This window comes from Columba livia, chromosome 3 (assembly GCF_036013475.1).
Source record: "Columba livia isolate bColLiv1 breed racing homer chromosome 3, bColLiv1.pat.W.v2, whole genome shotgun sequence".
Lineage (NCBI taxonomy): Eukaryota > Metazoa > Chordata > Aves > Columbiformes > Columbidae > Columba > Columba livia.
In genome coordinates, this window is record NC_088604.1 from 88,879,680 (window position 1) to 88,897,321 (window position 17,642).

At 36.1% G+C, this 17,642-nt stretch overlaps 1 protein-coding gene across 1 annotated transcript in view; it reads left to right on the forward strand.

Annotated features, from left to right (window-relative positions):
- The window catches only part of DNAH8 (dynein axonemal heavy chain 8), a 147,484-nt gene that overhangs the window by 109,145 nt on the left and 20,697 nt on the right, over positions 1-17,642 (forward strand). Inside the window, exons 74-82 of the mRNA XM_021289465.2 lie at positions 265-420; positions 1,942-2,097; positions 4,983-5,165; positions 5,639-5,744; positions 6,564-6,816; positions 6,916-7,106; positions 12,311-12,432; positions 15,897-16,015; positions 17,278-17,480. Of these exons, the coding sequence (XP_021145140.2) occupies positions 265-420; positions 1,942-2,097; positions 4,983-5,165; positions 5,639-5,744; positions 6,564-6,816; positions 6,916-7,106; positions 12,311-12,432; positions 15,897-16,015; positions 17,278-17,480 (1,489 nt within the window). The remainder of the gene's footprint in view (positions 1-264; positions 421-1,941; positions 2,098-4,982; positions 5,166-5,638; positions 5,745-6,563; positions 6,817-6,915; positions 7,107-12,310; positions 12,433-15,896; positions 16,016-17,277; positions 17,481-17,642) is intronic.

Below are 17,642 nucleotides of genomic sequence, written 5' to 3' on the forward strand. Positions count from 1 at the left end.
GTTAAAAACATCCATAAAAATAAAATACTGGAAGTATTTGTCCATTTGCATTAATCACTTTTCAGCAGGTTCAGATATGCATCCCCTTTCACTTAATGTCCCCATTATTTCTTAGGACAATCATAATTGAAGGATAATTCCAGTGAGATTTTATTCCAAACTACTTAAAATAAATATGTCTCTCTCTCTCTCCATATATCTATATATCTATATAACTATATCTATATGTGTGTGTGTGTGTTTTGTTTTTTTTTCATTCTTCAGATTAGTGAGTGGAACCTTCAAGGGCTACCTGGAGATGATCTCTCAATTCAGAATGGTATCATTGTCACTAAGGCAACTAGATATCCCCTTCTCGTAGATCCACAAACACAAGGAAAATCGTGGATTAAAAAGAAAGAACAGGATAATGAATTACAGGTGAACAGTGTTTTAAGGAATAATGTACTGTATTGTATTCCTTCAAACATTATGGCTTTAGAGTGTGCCTGCATTTTGAGTCAGTGTAACTCTTCATATACACATATCTGAGATTAATTTGTATGGAGACTGACAATGATTTAGACGCATCAGCAGGGAACTTGACAAGAGCTGTAAATCTAATTCAAGATCTTAGAAAGGATTATATAGTAAGTAAATACTGGTATGAAATCTAGCAAAAAGTATGAAGGAGAAGGAGGTAGCCTTGTGTTCAAAATTGGTGAGTGCATTTCCTATATGGAGGTCAAAGTGGTGAAAAGTACAGCAAAAGGGCATAATAAATTATTAAATGAGACTAAATTGGGCAACTGTCGGTCAGATTGCAGACAAAGGCAAAATAATTTACAATTTTGAAAAGGTACTCTTGATTTGTTTTCTTATGTTTAAATGGAATTACCTATATTTCAATTTGTGCTTATCTCATGTTGTCCTGTTACTGTGTGCCACTAAGAGAAATCTGTCTCCCTGTTCTTCATTCTCACCCACCAGGTATTTATAGACATAGGTAAATATAGGTGAGCCTTCTTGAGGATAAGTAATCCCAGCTCTCTCAGCTTTTCTCATATGTCAAGTGCTTCAATCCCTTAATAACCTTAGTGGTCCTTCTCTGGACTCACTTCAGTGTCTCTCTTACACTGGGGAGCCCAGAACTAGACGTAGGACTCAAGATATGTGTCTCCAGTACTGAGCAGAGGGGAAGGATTGTCTTCCTCAACCAGCTGGGGATGTTTTTCCTAATGCAACCCAGAATGCTGTTGGCCTTTGCAAAGGCAGGTTGCTGGCTCACGCTCAACTTGTTGTCTACTAGGACTCCAAAGTCTTTTTCTGCCAAGCTGACTTCCAGTAGAATGGCCCTATGTTATACCTGTAGAGAAAATCGTGAAAGTAATATGAGAACTTTCTGAAAGTCAAAATGTAGGAAGCAATACAAAACTAGTGTTTTATTTATTTATTCATATCTTTTAATGGTTTCATATATTATTAATCCCATTTCATGATATCTCAAACATCTGAGTTCATAATATTGTAACAGCAATTCTTCTGTTAGGCTGAGTTCAGGTTTCCAGAAAGAATTTCTCAAACTTTGAAGTTAAAATTAGAAAATTTAGTCCTCAGGGCATAGGATAGATAATTAAAAGTTAAGCATCTATGATTTCAAAAATATATTTAACATCTTCACAATAAACTGTACCAGTTTTACTTGGTACATTATTACTCTTACAATGAAGTTTTGGAGATTCCATTATAGTCAATCTTTTAATTTACCTTTATACGGTACTTTTCATGGAGTACAGAAGAAGTATTTCTGCATAAATTGCAGCATAGTCAACGTTTATTGCTTTCTTTAAAATGCAGCTAACAAAAACAATGAAAAAATTGCATAGTTAGATCTGTAATTTTCATGCAAGACTTTAAAGAAATGTGGTTGTCCTTATATTGAATTATAATTTTCTTTTTGAGGTAACAACTTTGAATGACAAGTATTTCCGTACACACCTAGAAGATAGTCTTTCACTGGGACGATCACTTGTGATTGAAGATATAGGTGAAGAATTGGATCCAGTCCTTGATAATATATTAGAAAAGAATTTCATCAAATCTGGAACTTCTTTTAAGGTTAGTAATCAAACAAAAGACCTGAAATAAGTGGCTAGCTTTGTGATGAATGATATTTTACAATTGTGTTGCAAACCTCTGCTGAATCAAATAAACTTTGTGTTCAGTAGTGTAGTGTGAAGAATCAAACTGAGCTGATAAAATGCAGGAGACAGGGTGTCAACTGAATAGTAAGTTCATGAGTCTCATATTTGAGTTTAACTATTGAACTTACTAGTGAACACTCCAAACTGGAATCAGTTTGTTTATCTTATTGAATTCTTACAATACTTTCTATTGATTTTCAAGCAATTTCATTTTTCACCCTTTAACAGAATCAATAGATTTGAAAAGATCTCTCTCTTCCTGATGTGGAGTACTGGGATCTAGCTGGTATTTTCTACTCCAGCTAGATCCCTACAAGTTAATGGGGCTCCATGGGATTCGTCCAAGGGTACTTAAAGAGCTGGCTGATGTCATAGCAAGACATCTCTCTGTAATTTTTCAACACTTCTGGGAATCTGGAGAGGTCCCTGCTGACTGGAAGCTGGCAAACGTTGTCCCAATCTACAAGAAGGGCAACAGGGATGACCCTGGCAACTAGAGGCCTGTCAGCCTCACTTCTGTTCCTGGCAAAATCATGGAGAAGGTTGTTCTGGGAGTTATCAAACAACATCTGAATGACAACGCAGTCATTGGTCCCAGACATCATGGGTTCATGAGGGGAAAGTCCTGCTTAACAAACTTAATTTTGTTCTGTGACAAGGTTATCTACCTAGACAATCAAGGGAAGCCTGTCAACATGATCTTTTTGGATTTCAGTAAAGCCTTTGATATTGTCTCTCACATTATCTTCCTGGACAAGATGTCCAGCATATAGTTGGATGAACACACAATGCAGTGAGTAAGCAATTGGCTGATGGACTGGGCTCAAAGGGTTCTAGTAAATGGGGTTATGTTGGGCTGGCAACCAATTACTAGTGAGGTTCCACAGGGATGCATCTGAGGGCCAGTGCTCTTCAATGTCATTATAAATTACTTGGACGCAGGATTTGAGGGAACACTAAGTAAGTTCACCAGTGACACTGTATTGGGAGGAGCTTTTGACACTCTCGGGGCAGAGATGCCCTGAAAAGGGATCTGAACAATTTGGTGAACTGGACAATCACCAGCTGCATGAAGTTCAATGAGGGCAAGTGCTGAACTTTGCACCTGGGACACAGCAACCCTGGCTGTACATACAGACTGGGGAAGGAGATGCTGGAAAGCAGCTCCACAGAGAAGTTTCCGGGGGTTCTGGTTGGCGGCAAGTTGAACATGAGCAAATAGCGTGTCCTGGCAGCCAAGAGGGCCAACCGTGTCCTGAGTGCATCCAGCACAGCATTGCCAGCCGGGCGATGGAGGTGATTGTCTCACTCTGCTCTGCACTGCTGCGGCCTCACCTGGAGCAATGTGTGCAGTTCTGGGCAACACAGGATAAAAAAGATATGAAGCTACTGGAGAGTATCCAGTAGCTACAAAGGCTACAAAGTTGGTGAAGGGTTTGGAGAGCAAGCCATATGAGGAGCAGCTAAAGTCACTTGGTTTGTTCAGCCTGTCGAAGAGGAGACAGAGGGGAGACCTCACAGCAGTCTACAGCTTCCTCACAAGGGGAGGAGAAGGGGCAGGCACTGATCTCTTCTCTCTGGTAACCAATGGCAGAACCTGAGGGAATGTCAGGAAGATGTGCCTGGAGAGGTTTAGGTTGGACATTAGGAAAAGGTTCTTCCTCCAGAGGGTGGTGGAGCACTGGAAGAGGCTCCCCAGGGAGGTGTCACAGCCCCAAGCCTGACAGTGTTCAAGAAGAGACTGGACAAGCCCTCAGATACATGGTGTGAACTGTGGGGTTGTCCTGTGCAGGGGCAGGAGTTGGACTTGATTATCCTTATGGGTCCCTTCCAACTCAGGACGTTCTATGATTCACTGACTGTGGCAACTGTAGAATCTTTAATCTGGTATGGGACTGTTTTCTGACGGAACAAGCCAAAAAGCATGAACTTCTATTAATAATATTAAGTATATTCCTAACCTTGAAGAATCATGAGTCTTTCTGACCTGCATTAGATAAAGAAATCACTCCCAATTTTGAGAAACAGACCTGCTTCAGACATCCTGAAATAAAATCATTGCACATGCTGTATATTTCCATATGTATTTTAATTAACTGGCTGGAATATGAGAGAGCTGGTAGACCAGATATTTGATGACAATGAAAATAAAAGAATTGCTGGTTTTGTGGAGTAGTTTTACTTTCAGTGTCAGAGTGAACAATATGCTTAAGGGAATCATTTGGTCCTACTCTTCTTCAAGTGGCCTTTGAGGGTCATACACAATGCTCAGATTTCCTTGTGCACATGCAGATTTCAAATTAGACTGCTGTAAAACTTTCTATGGAAAACTCTGAATAATTTTATAGCTCCTTCAGAAAGGTTCTTTAAGATAATTTTAGTCTTAATAAATATAGAATATATTTCCAATAATTTATATTCCATTGTTGGATCAAATAATTTCTTTTTTTTCCCTGAACACAAGAACACAGTGTGTTCTTCAAAGATGAGTAGTTTCTACCATCTTCATTTGGAGTGTGATTAAAAGCACAAAACCTAAACCAAATGGTTCTGAAGCAATTAATTAGAACCCACAGTGGAAATGATCCCTATGTTTACCTGGAGGGTGATGCCACTTTTATAATATAGCCTAACTGCTACCTTTGGTCATCAATTGTTGTTTTGATGGCAAATTTGAATTGTGAAATAAGCTTCCTCTCTTTGGCATTTCAAATTATGAGGTTTTTTTTCTGGTCAATATTAGTAAGTAAAATAAAACTAGTTTTTCTCTGCTTATCACTATTCTGTCTTACCCCACAGGTGAAAGTTGGTGATAAGGAAGTAGAAGTTTTGACTTCATTTAGACTGTACCTGACTACAAAGTTACCCAATCCTGCTTTCACACCTGAAATTAATGCAAAAACATCAATTATTGATTTTACTGTAACACTGAAAGGACTTGAGAATCAATTACTGAGAAGAGTAATTCTTACTGAAAAACAGGTAAACCAGCAAAACCAGCAGTACACACACTTGTTTGGTTTTTGGTTTTGTTTTGGGCTTTTTTGGTGGTTATTTAACTGGTTTTAGTATGTAGGGGAAAAGAAATGTGCAAATGGAAAAAAGACATCAGCCATTTTCTAAAATTTTAGTCAAATTCAGTACAGAGACTCCCAAATAACAAAAATACACCTAGAGGATCTTCTACATATGGCTTTCAGTATGACACAAAAAAATAAGCCTAAGCATTTGGCGCTGATAAAGTACTTCAGAAAATACTAAATAAACACTGCTTTAAAAAAAAAAAAAAAAAGAGAGAAAGGAAAAAAGAAAACAAATGTTATGCAAACATGTTTTAGATACCTGAAAAAGTAAAATGTATATTTCATGAACTTGAAAAATCAGCAGCTGAATTCTAAGTATGACTCATAGTTACAGTCCATAAAGTGTCATTTTCTTGTGTTTTTTAATAATAGGAACTAGAGGCAGAACGAGTTAAACTCATGGAAGATGTAACTTTCAATAAGAGGAAGATGAAAGAATTGGAAGACAATCTTCTTTACAAACTGAGTTCAGTCGAAGGTTCTGTATCAAAGTGTAGAAGAACCAGGATTAAGCAGATTAGGCAGATTAATCTGATACATGTTACAGCCTTGCCATACAGAAACTGATTTAGCCATCCAAGATACAATAAGAGAACATCCAATGGTAGAAATTTGAAGTATGAGGATTTAGCAGTGTATGAGGGATTTGATACTATAGCATACCACTTTATACAACCCTAGACACTAAGTATTTTTAACACCCAAACAAATTTTGTGAAACAAAACAATTTATTGAGAGCTTTCTGCCCCTCCTGTGAGATAAGGTATCTCATCATGGACAAATCCTTAACCCATTGAAAATGCAAAATAAAATGGGCTAGCTTAAATTCTTCTACACATGATCAATTACTGTCTTTTTGGTGGATAAAGAAGGTGGTAACTTCCAGCAAATCAATCAGTAAGTACTTAGATGCATGTATACTGTTGCCTTTAGGACCCTAAGTCTTTTTTACTTTGAGTGTATCAATCAACAGACTTCAAAATAATTGAAATACTATATATGAATATGTGTATTACATGTATAACAAAGTTGACTTCTCTAGTATATGCTACAAAGCTGTTGCTATAGATACATTCATGTTGGTGTAGGTTGAATGCATTTAACATGTTGAATATAAAAATAATTTTTAGTGTTACATATCCTGTTTGGTCTCCATTTCAAAAGCTTCCTACAATTCAGTAAGTAATTTCCATTTGTTAGAAATAGTTTCTATACTTTGGCCTTTAAATTTTTACACATATAAAGTGAAAAAAAAGTTACAGAAATGTCCTAACCATCCACTATTTTACTTTTTAGGTTCACTAGTAGATGATGAATCCGTGATTGGTGTTCTGCAAACAACTAAGCAAACAGCTGCTGAAGTAGCTGAAAAGTTGTCTGTGGCAGCAGAAACTGAAGTGGAGATTAACGCTGCTCAGGAAGAATATCGACCTGCTGCTACACGTGGAAGCATTCTTTATTTTCTTATTACAGAAATGAGTTTGGTCAATAATATGTATCAAACTTCACTGGCTCAGTTCTTGAAGTTATTTGATCAATCCATGGCCAGGTAGGAAGACACAGACTTTTCTGCTATTCAGATAGTTGTATTTCCAATGTATTTGTTGTTATTAACATGCTTTCTTTGTGCTTCGTTTTCATGATTCAGATCTAAGAAGTCTCCCATACCTCAGAAAAGAATCTCAAACATTATTGAGTATCTTACCTTTGAAACTTACTCATATTCTGTTAGAGGCTTGTATGAAAACCACAAATTCCTCTTTGCCCTCCTCCTGACATTAAAAATTGATCTTGAAAGGGAACATGTGAAAAACAGAGAGTTCCAGACATTCATTAGAGGTAAGTTTAAATATTGTGTTATATGTAGAGATAACTTCAACTTTTTAAACTTTTATATCATTTCAAAGTATGATTTTTTTTTCTTGGCTGCATGGTTTCTACCACGCATTTCTGTGGGAGCTGCCTCTGTCCTTATCCCTGCTGTGATCCAGTGAATTTAGATGCAGTTTGCCAGTTCTGCCTCTGCCATTTACCCAGGCTGTGTTCTGTCCTGAGATCAAGATGATAGTTGTTCTTCTCTCCATCAATTGGTTAAATAATTGTGTATTTTTCCGTTGTATTTGGAAACTTTTTTTTTAATCAATTAGGTGATTTCTTGTTCCTTTGCTTCTCTTCTTTGATGGAGGTGAATAAAGGTGGAGGTGAATATATTCTAAGTTGCCAGAACTCCACACAAAGTCCAGGGAGTGCTACAGACAGTCTTATACACTTTCAGCTTGAGCTTTCTCTGACTTTTGCCAACCAGCTAACACTGACTTTCAGATAACATAATGTGTTTCTGTGGCCCAGTTGGCCAGGTCTGCCTCCTCTGTATTCTGTGAATGTGTGCCTCTGCTGAAAAATGTGGTCAAGACTCCTTATGTGGAGGTCCATGTAAAACCTGTTCAAATTTTAAAGTATTCAAATTAATCTTGCAAAGGTCTAATGTCAAAATAGTGAACCTAGATCATCTGCCTTCGATGAAAAATGGGATAGGAAATAAGATTAAATTAACTTTCTGTTTTGTTTTCCAGTTTGTCGTAAGGGTTTTATCCTTCAAAAATCGCATCCAGCTACCAATTTGCCACTCATGTCAGGCAGGACATGCTTGGAAATGCTTTCAAAATTGTCTGCTTTAGTAAAGCCTCAGTTAAGGAACCATATTTCTTGGCTTCTAATCTCATGGATTCTTGTTTTGTCAAAGGAAAATATAACTTTGTCATCTGAAGCAGAAAGTGGTCACTTACGCTATTTGAACTGATGAGAATCTGTAATAAAGTACAGGAGTTCTTTTAGCACTTTTTGTCTAGAACAAATTGTGTTCTAGACAAATTTTGTTCCTGCCTGGCTTTACAACAGTTGATTTGATAGTGAGAAATTCTTCTGGTGTATAAAACGACACTAAAGTAACAATAGATTTTCTATAATTAGTCATATGATATTAAATCAGATTGAGAAGGTGGTGGATGCTGAGCCAAATTGTCCTGGATTCTCAGGTGTCTCCTGCAATGAATGAATTGTTTAGTTTTCCTCCTTGGATGAGCAGCTCTTGGTGCAAAATGATTGCCATTTTACCAAATATCATGGAGAAGCTGAAGAAAGGATTTATTTGAAAAATAAATATATTTTCTTCTTTCCATTTCTTTTCCAGGAAAGCTTTTATGGCTTATCATCAGCCATATTATCAGGGGATGTCTCAGTGAAACAAGCATTGCTATTTGAGACGCAAAAGTCTCTAGAACTCATTACTCGGCTAGTCTCAGGAGATTATCAAATCTTTCCTTCTACTGAAGTACAGAAACTGAATTTAATTCTATTTACTCTATTCAATTAAAGCCAAATGCTAGGCCCCTCCTGATTATTTTAATACTATAGCTAGAAGGTAACCTTAAGTCATCAGAGAAAGCAGGTCCCCACATTATAGGAAAATAGCCCCCCATGATGGTGGCATAGAATTTTTATTAAAACTTTAGAAAGAAACAACATCCAAAGATACGAGAAAACCTAAGAAGTTCATTGACATTTTGTAGCTATCTTAACACTTAGGTAGGCCGTGTCCTTTACCAGTAGAAAGTGGGGACTGGCAGAAGTGAAGAACATGATATTTTCTCACAAAAATTATCTTTTGCTAAGAAGTTCTCTAAATATTAGAGAGCATGTTACAGAGGAATTGCAAAACATCTTTGGCTTTGCTGATGTAAATAAAAGCCAGAAATATTACCAAGTATGCTATTTTGTGGACAATTAATGGTTACATATTAAAATTAAAAAAGGTCTTTTTGGCTAAAGTGAGTGTGATTCTCTTGCAGAATTCAGTAATTTGCAAAAATATTCCTGTTGGCCTATTGTATTAAATTTGCCAAAGGTGTGGTTCTGAAACTGGGTATCATTTTGTAATAATAATGCTAATAATGAATTACAGATTTGTGTAAACACTTTTTGTTATCCTGTCTTTGATTTCCCTTATTTCAGTTGCAGAGACTAAGGGAAATTCTGGGATCCCATGGATCCCAGGCAGTTATTTCAAAGTATATATGCTAATGCCAAAGACATAAGAGGATGCTTGAAGGAAACTTTAACATGTAGTTACAGGAAAATCAGAATTATCACCTAGAGTACATGAAGCAGCCCTTTCTTTCTGTGAGGTTACTGGCAAGGAGAAAATGTGCAACAGAAGGAAAACTTCATAATAAAAGCACATGAAGTAGCTTTACATTTTTGCATGACAGAAATAGTTTGGGTTCATACATAAGGACTTCATATTCTTGAACAAGAGAATTGCCCTTTAGTCATCCCTTCAGCAGTTCACAGAAAAAATTCAAACAATGTATTAATCATATATAATTCTATTTCTTGATTACATCTAATGGTATGCAGATCAGGAGGGAAGCATTACGCAAATTTTTCTAGAGGCTGGAATTTTTCACATGCTTATGGATGGCAAAATGAAAACTAAGAAAAGGAAAGACTTTTTCAGGCATTGCCTATTTAACTCATTAACATAATAAATGACTAACCATAGAACTTAGCAGGATTTATCAAAAGATTAGGTATGTTTGTTAATAGCAAGAATATCAAGTATTACAATGGGAAACACATTGTTTATACTTATGTAATTCTCATTCTTCACTGAATAATTCTGTCTCAAAAAAATCAATGTTAAAAAATTTCCCAAAAAGCAAAACTTCCTTAAGATCTGTTTACTGCCAACTCACTGAAACTTTTACTTTCTTTTGATATGAAGTGTTTCCATTAGCATACTAATGTTCAGATTCAGCAAGGTGATTCTTGTGTTTCTACTTAAGGATATTCAGGTAACTAGGAAAATATTTAGTCTTTCTGAATCGTGTGTTTGTTCTTTTAAAAGAAGGAGAGCTGCTGTTTCCTGAAAAGCCTCACTGATAATATAAATAAAATTCTTTCATCCTGAAAGCCAGCAGGAAAACATCTCAAAGAAACAAATCTTTCCCTGTAAAGTCTTTAATGTAAGCAGAACAGACTTCAGTAAAATCAGAAACAATTTGTTGCATTATAGCATTTGCAGCACCATAAACTCTTTCCTAGAACGTGTCAGAACTTTAAAGTAAGTCTTAGTTCTTTAGCGGCATCAAAAATACTATATATAATGTCTTCCCAATAATTTCTTCAGTAAGAAAATTTGTGCTTTATTTAAGAAATAAATATTCTAATTTCCTTTCACACCAGTGATAAGTTTGTCTTCTGTTCTTTTCCTTCTTGCTTTTATGATTCGTTTTCTCTATATCCTATTCATGGAGAATTTGAGGATGAGGGGGGTGCAGAATAAGGAAAAATATCTCTGTTAAAACCTCTTGAGAACTTACTGAATAGTTAGACACAGTTTGTAAAAGTATCAATATACTAATTGGAAAGAAACTACGTTTATATTTATGTATGTAAAGCTTGATAAACACCTATGTTTAATTTGCAAAAATTGAAATAATTATAGGTCATATGTATATAGACTATGTGTACACACATATACATGCTCTCATACATGCAAGTGCTTAAAAACAGTAGTTATTATTCTAAGGTGATTTTATGATTTCTAATAAGTTGGTGAAATTCATTATATCAGTGACCTAAATGAATAAATAATCTTAGTTTTGGAGACCACTGGAACAACACCCTCTAGTTTTCCCAATAAGTGACATTAATTAATTTCTGGAGGAATGGGGAAGAGGCAGCTACAAGAAGAAAGTTATTATAAAGAGTAAATGATGATAGAAAGTTAAAAGTTATCTGTTTAAAATTGAATTGCAGTCTTATCCTAGAGGTGTCTCATCGTATTTCCTCTCCATTTGCATGTCAAAAGATATGGAACACATGTAATATCTCCTGTCTATCTGGCCTTATATGTGCTATTTTAAATGATTTGTGCTCATTAAGCTGGTCTAGGATTGACTGATTCCAGCAACCCAGAGCTGCTTCTTGTGTTTTATTTGTTTGGTTGGTTTTCTGTTTGCTTGTTTCTTGTTTGCTTGTTTTTGTTTGCTTGGGTTTGGTTTGGTTTGTTTTTTCCCCCAAAGATTAGGGACGTGGTTTAGTGCCAGAGTCAGGTTATGGTTGCACTTGATCATCTTGAGGATCTTTTCCAACCTAAATGATTCTATGAGTCTGTGATCCCAGGAGATTACTCTGCTAACATGTGTAACGTTCTTTAGATATTATAACTATGCATTTCACTGTAGAACAGGTAGAAGTTTGCAGTTGGAAAAAAAAAAAAGACTTTATTTTCAATTTATTTTCTTTTTAGGAATAGTGAGATAAAATACAGACTGTCTAAGGGAAGGTCTTCAGTGGAATATTTTTATCTTTCAGATAAATACATACAAAATTATCTTTACCGTATTATCAGCACCGATTAAAAGGAAAAGGGATTATTAAAGAATTTCCCATACACCAAACATAATCAGTATAATTGTATAAACTTGTAACAACACACCATATGGGGTGGGTGATGTAAGATGAGAGACTGAGATAACTGGGCTTGTTCAGCTTGGTGAACAGAAGGCTTAGGGGAGACCCAATAGTAGCCTTCCAACACCTGTGTGAAGTCCACAGAGCCTGGCTCTTCACAGTGGTCCACGATAGGAAGATGAAGACATCAGAAATAAACTGAAAAAAAGAGATGTTCAGAGTGAGTGTAATGGGATTTTTTTTCTATATGAGGACACACCAACATTAGAACACATTGTCTAGAAAGGTTGTACAGTGTTCATCCTTGGAGGTTTTCAAGACCAGACATATAGACACCTGATTTTACCTCATAGCTGTCCCTGCTTTGACAGGTTGGACTAGAGACCTCCTGAGGTCCTTTCCAGACTAAATTATCCTACAATCTTATGAAATAAATGCTAAGTACACAAGAATGCAACTAGTATCCCAGTAAAATTACATGGTCCAGAAAACATAATTTAATAAGAAATGCCAAATATACCTTGACCCTGGAATGTCATGTGTCATCAGAGTGTTTTTATCTACAGGAGGTGCAGCATTGGATCTACAGGCTTGCCCACCCAAACCTTTCCGCTGGATTCTTGACACGATGTGGCTAAACCTAGTGGAACTGAGCAAACTTCCACAATTCACAGAAATTTTGAATCAGGTTATATCTACTAATTATCTTTTTGTTAATAACCAGTTTCCCAATCAGACTTTTCTTCTGTATTTTACATTTAGAATGCACAAGAAATGTAGTTAAGAACAAGGCCAGAGAGAATACAGAATAAAGGAATAGAAATGAACAGCTAGGTAGCATGAATAACTGTATATTTATTTGCTCTACATTTTTTATCTGTTTTATTGTATTGTGTATTATTTTTACTGAGGCAGAAAGATAAGAGAACAGGAGAAAAGAACTAGTGAAAAAGGAAGACAGTGAAAGAGAGACAAATAAGGAGAAAGGGTAAAAAAGGTAGATGTATCAAAAAGGCTCAGGAAGTTCATCTGTGAGTGTCAGGCTTTAAGTTACATGTTTTATGTCTGGAGTCTGATGGACTTTTACAAATAAATTGTTTGCAGCTTGTTTTTAAATATACATTTCTGTTCCAAGGTTAACCTGTTATTCGGCTATGATGAGCTAGCTATAAAAATACTATTTATCTTATTAAGACGTACATGAGCTTTTATGCACGTAAGCTTGTGACATGTTTATAAATTATTGTCTTTATTTTGGTAAATTTATAATTTTCTAGTGCAGTTAAGACACTCCCCAAGTATTTATCTTTCTGTACCTCCTAAGCACTCCTTTTTATCATGCCTGATAGCCAGGACACTATGTTCTTGCTCTTACAGCATTGGTCAGCCAAGTCCATTTTGTGCCTTGAACGGTAGCAGAGTTTTTATCTAAATGGTGTACCTGGAAGTGGAAATGGTCTTGACTGTTTCCCAACTTTGTATCAAGGCAAGGTCTCAATACATACCAGCCCATTTCCTCCAGGCTTTGTTTTCTGGAGGTATTGTTGAGTATTGAGTTAGGAGAAAGCTGAAGCGATTCTAGTTTCGCCTTCATTCTGGGTTGTTAGGGTGCCAGAACCAGAAATGCATGCCACTGCACACTTGCTAAGATTATTTAAATTTAACCATGAGGTTATGAATTATGTATTTTCCTTTTAGTTTGTCGATTGTAATGGTTCTGTTATAGGGCTTTTATAGAATTGATGCAAACAAAATTTTAGACTCCAAAATACTTGGGTGACCATGTTACCCCCAAAGACCTCTGGTTTTAACTAATCTTTTAGCACTACCTTAACATTGCCATATATTTACAAGTTGAAAAGCAACAATTAGGTGATTTTAGTGACAGAGATGGAATCTGGGAGGGTGGCAACTAAGTTATCAATAAAAATGCAAATATGGAAACAATGTATTTTTTTTATATTCATTTGCATCCATTAGATGTGTTGTTCTGTTTGGCTCATCATGCTAAATACAAGTGAATCATTATTAATTTGGGTCAAAACAGAAAATTATTTACAGTAAGAAAGAAATCCTTGAAAATGGTATACCCTGTTCTCAAGAGGTTGCCTATGATTTCCTTTTTTTCTTGCCAGTTACAATTTTTTGTCTTCTCTAAAAATTAAGTCCTTCAGTCCCAGATGCCCAACTTAATTTAATAAAGAGATATTCCTCTTTAAATGTTTAGATGACCCTGTTCCTTTTCATACTCTTACCACTTCCCGCTGTGGTTGAGTTAGAGATGGTAAAAAGAAAAATGTAATTAAAGCTTCATGATTTTACTGAGTCAGCTAAAGTCCCTTCAGCTCACTAACTTATTTCTGGCTGAGGCCTGGCTTTGAGAAGGTGCCGCCTCTGAATTGTCACGGAGGCACCCCGAAGTTAGTTTTAGGTGGACAACTAAGTCCAAAACAGACTTTATTCTGACCAAAAAGTGCAGCAAATCAACCAATAAGAAATGGGATTTATACAATTAGTTAGCACTCCGGTAACATAAAATACAGGTTCAGATATCAGTTGAGGAAATTATTGGGGTACAACAAATAAGAATAATGGAGATCTACTGCGTGCATACATGCACTCACAAAAAACAAAGCCAGAGCCCTCTGACTTCAGGATACTACACTCGCTTGTCCAGTGAGGACTATACACTTGCTTATCCAGCAAGGAAATACACTTCCTTATTTAGCAAGGAAATACACTTGCCTGATTTTGGCAAGGAATTATTCAAGGATATATCTTATAAGTTATCACTCACCCACATGAGGAGGTGAGGTGTTCCCAGTCCCAGGAAGTTACCTTAGACGATGTCCCAGTCTAAGGGGAGGGCTTCTTGGCTTCGGCAGACCTGTGGCTCTGAGAAGATCACACAAAGGGGATCTTGGGCGGGCACCCTATTTTATAGTTTGATCATATCTGGCTGTGGGCATTCCTGAAGCTTCTCAGCTTCTCTGCACCCCCCACATCTAGCCATGGGCACCCCAGAAGCTTCCCGGCTTCTCTGCGCCTCTCCTCCTCTCCTGGTTAACCAACTCGAGGGTCACACAAAAGAAGCCATTAACTGCTCAATTGAAAGAGAGGGGGATGTGTTGAAGGAGATGAGGATGTGCATTCAACTGCCACATCGAAGGAAAGGGGGATGTGGGGAGAGTGCAACTGCCACAGAATACATACTAGCATGTGATCAGGTTGATGTCAATTAATGTAGAACTGACCTATTGGCTTACAAAGTTTCTTTTTTTCAATTTTTTTCTTTTTTTTTTTCCTCCTCAGACTTAGATTACAGTTCAGGAAGGGACATTTGGTGTTTATTGATCTCTCTGAATGAGTTTCATTGTTGGAAATAAATGGTTGGAAGAAGTCCCAGTATGTTCGTTTCTCATTCTCTCCCAGTCCATTCTTGGTGTAGGTGGTTCTGAAAGTACTTCTATCTGAAACCAATTCAGTCAACTGGACAGAGGTCCTTGATTTATAATAGGCATATAGCACTGTCTATCAGAACAGATGGTACTAGTGTGTTCCTTGGTCTCCTTCCAGTGATCTGAGAACGTTGCAGTAGCTGACTCTTCCGAGTCACTGCATTAAAAGCTCAACTGCGTAGAAATTTTCACTACGTTCTGTCCACCCGTATTCCTTGTCCAATTAGGTCATGGATTCTAAGAGGTGCCTAAATAATGGTGAGATTTATTCTTTTTCAAGTCAAAAGCTTACTAGAGTCTGTTAGTTTTGATTTGTGATTCACTGGCTGGCTGGACTGTACTGGAATGGATTTTTCTGTTCTTCTTAGTACTTGGTGATCAGAAAGGATAAATTAATCACAGTATGTTTCTCTTGTAGTGTAGAATACTTCTGCTAATTATTTTCTTATGCAGCTGTATGTATTTGGGAGGGGAATCCATGATTGGCTTAAGAGCCTGCATCTTAATACTAAAAATTTCTATTTCTATTTCTTAATAGCAATTCACCTGGCATGTGTCTTAAATGCTATAGACTCTTAATTTTACTTGTAATATATTTTAATATAACAATGTCCTCATATTAAGATATAAATTTGCAAGGGGATTTTGCTACAGCTGAAATATATTTATATGTGCATTAATGTAATAAATTTAGGTGACACGTAATGAAAAAGCATGGAAAAATTGGTTTGATAAAGATGCTCCCGAGGAAGCGATTATACCTGATGGATATAATGATTCACTTGATACCTTTCGCAAGCTTTTACTCATCAGGTGAGCATCTTCAGAAAATTCAGAAATGTATACATGATTGTATCACGTCTCAGTCTGTCGGTAAGCTCTTATCATTATAGTGTAACTTTTATTAATTTCTGGGTGATGTGAAATATTATTTCATTGACTCCTCTGAGAAGACTAAAAAAGTTATTTCTAGAAAATACTTGTTATAGCCTTGCTTTTATGTCATGACAAATGGAAACTGGCAACAACATTGTAGACTTCTCTGAAAAGCCACTGAAAAAGTAGAATAATTCAGTTAGTTTTCAAAAATTTTTCATTTATTTTAAAATGACTATTTTAAATAACTTTAAATAAGCAATTACAAAATAAGTTATTTGTGAAAATGCAAAAAACAGGTATTCAAAAGCCCCATGTGTAAAGTATGCTATAAATTATTTTATTGCATCGACTAAAATCTCTATGGCAGGATTTGGGATAGGATGGATTTCCCCAAAGCAACAGTCAGCTGCCTTATGCATGAGATCATATTTTCCTGCATTCATTGTATAGTTTCCAAGGGCTGCAACAAGTAAATCAGAGACACTACCAAAAACCCCAATGACATTAATTCCTAGACCATGGTTTGTGTTTGGAGCAGATTCCACCTGTGCAGTAAAAAAGGCCGGAATCTGATGGAAGTACTACATTGTTCTATGCTATATGCCTTGATGGAGGAGAGTAAGCATCTAAATCCTAAGCCTTTAAATAATAAGCCTATAAATGGAATCTTTGCAAAGACATATCCAAAAGTAGGTGTTTCATTTTTTTTTTTCACAAAAATGAAGACTCATCCCCAACACAAATGCAACCCAGTGCAAAAGAGTTGAGTCTGTACCCTAAAAGACTAACAGACCCAATGAAACTTCTGCAAAAGTTTACTAAAGGGCAAAATCAATCTTACTTTTCCCTACTTGGGTCCTCAGATACAAAAGTTCTGTTCAAAATAAAGAATGTCCCAACATGATAAAGGTACCCAGAAAGGAAAATTCCCGTGTAAATAGTTTACTTAAGGCAAAATTGTAAGCAACTGAAAAGGATTGAACAGTCATAAGGAGGGGGAAGTCTACTATCATTGTCTATTATTATATCTGTAAAGATGAACCTACAAACATAATAGTGAATGTGTATATATACATATATGTGTATATTTTGAAGTGAAAATCTCCATTTTATAAATATATAATTTATAATTTTTCTGGTTTTTGTAACAGAAAGAGGCATTGAATTTGTATCTTGGTCTATATTTTTATTTCCAGGTCTTGGTGTCCAGACCGAACACTTTCCCAAGCCAGGAAATACATTGCAAATTCCTTGGATGAGAAATATACAGAACCAGTCATTTTGAATTTAAAAAAAACCTGGGAGGAAAGTGATGCACAAACACCTCTCATCTGTTTTTTGACTATGGGATCTGACCCAAGTGGTCAGATTGATTCCTTGGCTAGGAAGCATAAATTAGGTATGAATTAATTATTCATTGTCATGTGTTAAAATACAGAAGGGTAATATAAGTCATTTCAGATTTTTTTTTTCTGAAAAGTATGTCTTAAATTCTGTTACACTATTGATTGTTCCTGAATCTTAGCCATAAAATAATATTTTTAATAAAAGATGTTATGCT